The following is an 8,774-nucleotide window of genomic DNA, read 5'->3' as shown; positions in this document are numbered from 1 at the left end:
AAGTGACATCACCAAAGGGTAAGGGTCACAGAAATATCGCGAGAGTAAAAGCCACGTCAAAATAAAATAATAAATAAATTAAATAAAGCTCCCCAAGAAAAATAAATAAATAAATACACAATAACAATGATATCTTAATCAAAATAAATTAAATAAAAATGTAAACTGCTGCTGTAAGCTGCTGTAATAATGTGAATTTCCCCTGGCGTGGGGAGAAATAAAGGGCTTATCTTATCTTAAACAAAAACAATGGGGGATTTTGGGTGAAATTATTCATTTGTGTACACACCTGTTACATAAACACAGCCTGCAGTTCAGCCAAAAAGTCTGTCATGTGACTGTTGGTTGCACAAAGATGTGCAGAATTTTTTGCTTTGTAAAGACTCTGGTTATTGTAAACACTTTATTTTTGGCAAATTTTAAAGTGAGACATGTTGAATAAAGTGCTTGTCACAATTTTAGGATTTGTTTAACTTAACTGACAGAACTGTGCAATACATCTGATTTCCTCAAGAAACATCAAAAGGGTGAATATCCGACGTTTTTCTCAGATTTTACAGTATGTGGTTCTAATAAATGGTGTAATTTTGGTTATTCTTAAGAAAAAAAGACATGCATTTCAAACCAGCTGGTGGGTTTTGGGGGTTAATATAATCGGCTATATAAGCGACCGGCTACTTAAAGACCTGCACATTCTTTATAGTTAAATATTCTATTTCATAAATTCAGTCATTTATTGAAAGAAGTCGGTCAGTTTGTATTTTCAGACCATCTGGGGACCAGGTGTTTGGGATGCTCATCTTATAATGACAACACCCCCACTTTCAATTTAGCCAAGGACCTTTGTTGCAAGTCATATCTCTTCTCCCGCTCCTCATTTCCTGTCTGTATCCACACAGCTGTCCGATGGAAGCAATAATGCAATGAAATATTTGAATGAGTGCAAGCGTGTATGCTAACATGTGCACATTTATAGACGTATACTCACGCCTGTTTTCATGCTTTTGTTTCTCCTCTGAGCTCAGAACATGAGGAAAATGTAATGATTTAGTTTTCCAATAAGGCGTCCAGCACACTCCAATGCCCTGCTTCTTCTTCTTCATTACAGGCAGAACAGTGTGGTGTGATGTACCTTAAAAGCCGACAAGGGTTAAAACTGAAGGTAGATGTTCAATATTTTTGATAGATCATCTAATACTGAACTCACTGGTGGATTTTTTTTGTTGCTCCTGGCCTCCGTTAGCAGCACAGCAGCTTTAAAGCCCCGTGAAATGCTCTAATGTTAGGCTTTCACTAAACAGTGAGAAATGCCCTCCTGTGAACACTGACTGATGCATATCCCCTGTTGTGAAGTCAAGTTTAAAATGTATTTCTGACTCAGAATTTAATTAGAATAATGAAGCCTTTGGTCCGGAGTTACTGTTGTGATGTGCTAATGAAACTCACTTTGATCTAAAATAACCCAGGAAGCTGAAACGCATCCTGGACCCACGCATGGAATTCAAACAGTCCTGATGTGCGGAGGTCCGTGTCAGGGAGCTGAATGCAGAGCACGGGCACAAAGAAGAAGGAATATTCCAAAGAGAATTATTAAGCATACGAGGAAGGAAAAGAATACTAACAAAGGCTGACAATCAGAAGTCATTTTCCTCTATTTCCTCCAGTCCTTCACTCGGTTTGTCTCACAGCTTCCTTCTTTGTTCTCAGATACACGATCATCACTCACTGAAAAACCCGACAGCCCATTCATTTTGTTTTTCATTTCACTGTGAGATAATACACTCATGGGACTTTGTGGTATTTCTCTGCCATTTATATTTACTATATTATACTGTACTGCACACTGATTCCCAACAACATTAAAACCTCCTGCCTAATATTGTGTACGTCTCCTTCATGCCACTGAAACAGCTCTGATTCACTGAGGAATGAACTCCACCAGACCTCGGAAGGTGTGATGTGGAGTTTAGCAGCAGATCCTTTAAGTCCTGGAAGTTGTGAAGTGGTGCCTCCACTGATTGAACTTCTTTTTCCAGCACATTTTGATCAGACTGAGATCTGGGGAATTTGGAGGCCAAAGTCAACGCCTTGAACTCTTGTTCCTCAAACCACTCCTGAAGAGTGTTTGCAATGTGGCCGGGTGGATTATTCTGCTGAAAGAGACCTCCAGAATCAGGGAATACCATTGTTGTGAAGAGATGCATGTGGTCTGAAACAATGTTTAGGTAGGTGTCAAAATATCATCCATATGAATGATGAAATAAGGATAAACTTTATTGATCCCACATTGGGGAAAGTGAGAAAGGTCAGAGCTGCTGCAACTGGCTGCTGCTCAATCAGCGCCATCTTGCTAATCTGTGTGTCGTTACTAACCTTTCTGTTGTATGTAAGCTTCTGAATATTTGAATATTTGAATTTCCCTTGGGATTAACCCTCCTGTTGTCCTGATTTACAGGCACCAAAAATATTGTTTCCTTGTCTGAAAAAAAATACAAAAATTCTGAAAAAAAAGTTCCCCAAATTTTTGAAAATTTGCAAAACCTTCAGGAAGAAAATTCCAATAATTCCTTAAAAGTTTCCCTGAAAAGTTTGATTTTAAAAAAATCCCCCAAATTTGGCAAGAAAATTCTTGTAAATATTTTCAAAAAATTTGCAAAAATCTTCCCCAAAAAATCCTAAAAATATCTAAAGTGATCACATTTATATCAGTAAAACTTCTAATATTTTCTTAAGAACATTCCCATAAAAATCAACCAAAATCCAGCAAAATTTGTTGGATTTTGGTTGATTTTTTTGGTGAATGTTCTTAAGAAACATTTTTAGCATTTCTTTTTTCCACCAAAAAATGTTCAAAGATTTCCCAAAAATATTGAAAATGTGGACAGCAGAAGTTTCACTGTGAAAATATATATTTTTTCCATATTTTCGAACTTTAAAATGGGTCAATTTTGACCCGCAGGACGACACGAGGGCTAATGTCGTAGCTGATTGGTGGTGTTTTGTCCTCGCAGTTTTATTTATTCTCACTTAGTCTCATGTAGACATATCGCCACAGCACTGTGTCAGTGCTGGAGAGTGATACCAGCTTGAATCATAGTTCCTGTTGTTTTCTTTTTTGTTGCTTTTATTCCAAGTCGTTAAGAAATGTACAGTCAGACAATGTGGCTTGGACATCCATGAAGTATTTGTGGCTTAAAACTAAAATCTAGTCTGAATGAAGCTTTATCAGAATGTAAAACTACACATAAAGACCATTAAAAACTATATCTGAACTGACTCCCATTTGATTTCTTATCATTTAATTCAAATTGCAGCTAGCAGGCATCGCTTGGACCTCAGAGTGAGGTATAAAATGATCCTCTCTGGCTGAAATGTATTGTTGTGCACAATGGGATTGAATGTGCATGTGTTGCAGCAGCTTGAATAAATTGTTCAGCACTGAATGACAGTCTTTACTGCACATGTCTGAGTGGGTTTTCCACCCACAGTCCACAGACATGCAAGTGTTGTGGAGTCTGTAAATTGCTCACGCTGCACTGTGTGTAAATGTGGGTGTGAGTCGGTCATTGTTTCCAGGCTGATATGTGTGAAGGACTGGTGACTGATCCAGGGTGTTTCCCTGCAGTCAATGCCGCTTCTGACAACAACAGGGTTATTATTACTGCCTGCTCTGTTTCTACACTTACAAATATATTTATATATATTAAGAAATATAAGCCCTTGAGCGTATTTTCACATTTCATTATTAGGGAGAACTGGACCATGTAATCTTTGGCATGAGCGTCATCCAAATTCAAATCCCAAGAATGTTCTTCTTGTCTATCAGAACGGGATTGTGTGGACATATTTTATGAGACATTTTGTGTTTATGCTGATTGTTTCATAAGACGGCCTTGTTTTTTCTAGAAATAGCACATTTATTTACAGCAAAAAGATGAGCATCTTGCAAATAAGTCAAATAACAATTATCATATACAAGCATGCGACTTTATCCCAGCTAAAATTTAGTTGTTTCAAAACTGTTCTGGGAAAATTCAGCAAAGTTCTGCTAATATTTTCAACACAAAGTTGTCTTTAGTTCCCACAGTCTTCTTCTTAAAGGTAGGATAACAAAAATGTTCTAACAATGTTTGTAGACATCATGGTTAGACCCTAAAATGGTTTGTTTTGTTAATACATCACATCACAGGAACATCTTATGAAGAACGTTCTGTCATCTGAGGTCTCAATAACGTCTCAACGTTTTCCTAACGTTGCACTGAGAACATCCTTCCTTCATTCTCATTGAGCAAACGTTTTATAGAAGAATTTCGCTGGATTTTGGTTGATTTTTTTTGTGAATGTTCTTAAAGAAAATATTAGAAGTTTTACTGATATATATTTTTTGGAAGATTTTTACTCATTTTTTGAAAATATTTACAAGAATTTTCTTGCCAAATTTGGGGGATTTTTTTTTTTAAAATAATACTTTTAAGGGAAACTTTTAAGGAATTATTGGAATTTTCTTCCTGAAGGTTTTGCAAATTTTCAGAAATTTGGAGAATTTTTTGCTGAATTTTTGGATTTTTTACAGACAATTAAACAATATTTTTTGGTGCCTGTGAATGAGGACAACAGGAGAGTTAATTCAAGTGTTTATGAACTGTTTATGTGTTAACAAACTGAACATTGAGAGCTTTTCCACAGCTGACATTTTGACTTGTCACAGAGCGGCTTCAGTGTGTTCTGAGCCAGAAACTGAAGCAGCTACATGGAGTTCAGCCATCTTTCCTTTTGTATTTTTTCTTGTTGTTTTTACACCTGTGCTTTTTCTGCTGTGACATGTCAAAATTATCAACATGAGAAAGGCCTGGATAATTGCCAGTTGCAGTACACTTAGTCTGAGCCATCGTGTACCTACAATTATGCCCAAAGAGCAAAGATAATGTTCGTTCTTGTCCAAACTGCACATTTTCTGCAACTTTTTGAAGCCAAATTGAACCAGACTGATGTGTGTAGCGCATGAAATCAAATGTTCCCTTTGGGAGGATGAAGTTAGGCCACTATAAGCCCCTGACGTCCTGCAATCACACTTTGAATGGAAGGCCTTTTCTTTTATCATGTCTGTTTTAAATGAAAAGCAGAATCCAGGCCTGGATGTGCATCGGCCAGTCGAACAATTCTGCTCTCACAGCCGAGGTCCACCAATCGACTCTCCATTCGTGCACAGTCCCTGGCAGACCGAACCCTCCCATTTGTGTGCAGCTGGACCCTTTCATTATTGACACTTGAAATTATAATGACATCATGTGTGCACAGCTGCACTATTTGCATCTACATCGCCTGAATTTGCGGGACAAAACAGGTGAAAATGGCTCCTCCTGCAGTATTTACATGCTAACCAGACGCAGAGGTTGTCTGCTTGTGTGGTTTAATAACAGGGGTGACATTGAGGAGCAAATGCAGCCGATGCCTTGAAATGGCAGCTTGCAAGAGTGATACGTCGAGCCGGAGCCAAGGAAAGTTCAGAGTCAGGATTTTACAAGTTGACCATGAGCACAATGACAAGTACAGACTATTCAGCCACACAAGGCGTCTTCTGGGTTAAAACTGAGTGACAAATTTTGTTGAGCTGGCAGTTTCAGCGCCATGATGGGGTGAGATTTGTGGATAGGGCATCTCTCTTTGAGGCTGACTCTTTGATTCCCCACTGAGGAAGGTTTAAAGGGTTCAGAAGGGAGATGAATGCCAGTATTTTGTTATTCCGCTGTGCAGATGTTAAGAGGAGAGCAGGACGATTGGCAAAAGGGCTGAGAATAACAGAGTAGAAGATTTTATTTCGTCTGAACAGGTTTATAACAAATACAACTCTACCAACACTCCACATACACTTACAATCATGTCAGTGATAGAACTGTCATAGAGGCTGTTAGATAATACAAAACTTGGCCAAACAAGCGTTCAAGCGAAAGCCTAGAAGTTACAATGACACTGAATACTAATTGCCGCTTGTCTGTTCCTGGATGCCACTCAATTCATACAGCACTGAGTCAGATATGACTGAAACACTGACATGCAGTTTGATGAGATGGAGATGATGGCATTTTCTGGGTGTTTACCACGCAGCAGGGCTTTGGATGAGTGCATCAACTCAAACTGAAAACATCCAAACTGCATATCTCCACATCCTGCAAAACTCTTTGTGCGTAAAATCTATTCTGGGGGCATTTTGTGTCTAATAATAGAACTATATTTGGCAACCAGTCGCCCTTAAATGTTACCACTCAACACAGCCAACTTGTTAACGACATTCCCCTCTAGATTATGAAATGTATATTTACATAAGCATGTCATGATGGTTATTCCCGACAGAACACATATTCGGTGTAGCTTGTCCAAATTTTGTCCTCGTTTGGATCGTTGCTGGTGTAGGCGCAGGTGCCCGTGGAGCTGCAGGCCACCATGTGGAAGCCCACCTCTGTCAGCTTGTCAAATGCCTGCTCGAGAAAATTATACTTGAGATAATACCGGGAGGTGTATCTCTCCGGTGGCCTGTCCGGGTCTCTGCTCTCGTTCAGCGTTTCCCCGAACACTTCTTTGGCCAGAGACGTCTTCCCGCAAACCGTGATGCGCGCCACTCTCCTGAACTTGGCGTCGGTTTGGATGTCCCTGCCGATAGTGTACGAGCCGCGGTATCCTATCGTGATATAGCCCGACTTTCTGGAGTCCAGAGACGGGGAGCGCATGGCCCCGCTCACGGACATGGTGCGTAAAGTCTCCACGCCGCCGGAGGAGCCGCACTGCTGCGCGCCTTCCTCTGTGTCGCTCTGGCTGATCTCCTCGCTGATCGAGTTGTCCTTACTCATCCGCGGGCTGAGGCGTTTGGCGAGGTCCCGCAGCTGGAAAAAGTCCGCCTCCCTCTGCAGTCGACTTTTCTCGGGGAAGTAGTCCGGCAGGACCAGGTTGAGATCCCGGAGGTAATCGAGGATGTAGCGGAACAAGAAGCCGTCTCTGTCCAAGAAGAAGCGCCCTTTGCTGTCTCTCGCCAACTCCTTGGGCGACTTCTTGCTGAACATGTTCCACAGGAGCGAGTCTGGGACGGCGACCAGAGTTTTGTGTCTGGTCACATAAACCTGTCCGCCGACGTTCAGCTCGATGATCTCGGAGAACGGAGAGTCCCCGCAGCTGGACACTCCGCGCTCGGTGTCGGCCAGTGCCATCTTCTCTCTGCGCCGCTGCACTGATGTGGGATCAGTGGAAACACTGAGGAGCTGTGAGGCAGCCGCTGCTTTATGAAGTCTGGGCTCAACGCGTGCGTGAGCGCGCGCGTGCACGCCGGGGGTGACTCCTAAATTAACATTTAACTGTTAAATGACTGTCTTGTGCGTAATGAGCGCGCATCCATCCTCCTGTCTCTCTCTCACACATGCACACGCAAAATATGGGGATAGATAGATAGATAGATAGATAGATAGATAGATAGATAGATAGATAGATAGATAGATAGATAGATAGATAGATAGTTTCCTCCAGTCTCAATTAAATATCTAAGCAGCAGTTCTCCTAGTGCTTATTTCATCAGTCATATAGATTATCTTTGAATTTGCTTTATTGCAAACCTCAGAGGAACACACAAGACCATGCAACTGACCTAAGTTACTCCTTTGAAGGGGAAATGGTCGGAAAATATGGAAAGAGTGACACCCATAGCAACTCGGATGGAAATGCAGCCAACATCTAACACACACACACACACGCACACACACACACACACACACACACACACACACACACACACACACACACACACACACACACACACACACACACACACACACACACACACACACACACACACACACACACACACACACACACACACACACAACCCTTGAATAGGCTTATAACTGACAGTAGTTATATGGACAAAAGCATGTACTAAGCAGTGCACTGACCCCTGCATTATATGGATTACTTTTATTGTGCAGCATTTATTCTGTATTATATTATTTATCTAATTTATTTCGTCCTCCATCTACACTCCAAAAAGCACTTTTAAAAAACAATTTACAGTTTAACATAGATTCCCCCTGTAAATTACTGACAGCATCTCGTGAAGTCACAGAAAAACGTATCAATTCACACCTTAACTATAATAAAAAAGGGCCAAACCTATAAATAATGTCTACATTATTTTTTAAACAAATAATAATGTGTCCTCCACATCATTTTACTGTAAAATGACCATGTTTCTTCTCTATTAAAATCAGAAAAAATATACTTATTTCACAGACATTTGACATTATCTGAATGACAAATTTAGCATATTAAGGATTTTAAAAATCAGCAGCCAACGCTACTGCAGAGAGACTATTTATTGATCTGAAAGAAAAATAGAAATCCGAATAGAAAAAATGATGCATACGAATATTACCAAGATCAACAATTCAATTCTCTATACTGAAAATAAAATTAACTCAATTTATATATATATATATATATATTCCCCCTTCTGTTAAATTACTAATAATATCTAGTCACAGAAAAAACATTTTATTTAAATATTGATTGTAAAACAAAAATAAAAAATAAATAATAATTTGTTCTTTCACAATGTGTGACCCTAAAGCTTTACTGAAGAAAAATCCTCAAAAAATATCATTATTTTATAGATATCTGCCATTATTTATTGTTTGTTTGTTTTACAGTTTTTGAGTGTTACAGTATTCTATCTTTTTTAAAGTATTATCTTTTTTGGTAAATTTTTTTACCAGATTTTTGCTGTTTTTGTTTTT

The 8,774-nt window shown here is 39.5% G+C and overlaps 1 protein-coding gene across 1 annotated transcript; it reads right to left on the bottom strand.

The window, feature by feature from the left end:
* Positions 1 to 5,790: 5,790 nt before the first annotated feature.
* On the bottom strand, positions 5,791 to 7,453 carry kctd12.1 (potassium channel tetramerisation domain containing 12.1). Its single transcript, XM_023281931.3, has one exon. It carries the CDS (start codon positions 7,197 to 7,199, stop codon positions 6,339 to 6,341), a length of 861 nt encoding a protein of 286 aa, XP_023137699.1. The 5' UTR covers positions 7,200 to 7,453; the 3' UTR covers positions 5,791 to 6,338.
* Between the last annotated feature and the right edge of the window lie 1,321 nt (positions 7,454 to 8,774).

The sequence above is a fragment of the Amphiprion ocellaris genome, chromosome 11, assembly GCF_022539595.1.
Source record: "Amphiprion ocellaris isolate individual 3 ecotype Okinawa chromosome 11, ASM2253959v1, whole genome shotgun sequence".
Lineage (NCBI taxonomy): Eukaryota > Metazoa > Chordata > Actinopteri > Pomacentridae > Amphiprion > Amphiprion ocellaris.
The sequence above is the reverse complement of the archived record's forward strand: the minus strand, read 5'-3'. Positions and strand labels throughout refer to the sequence as shown.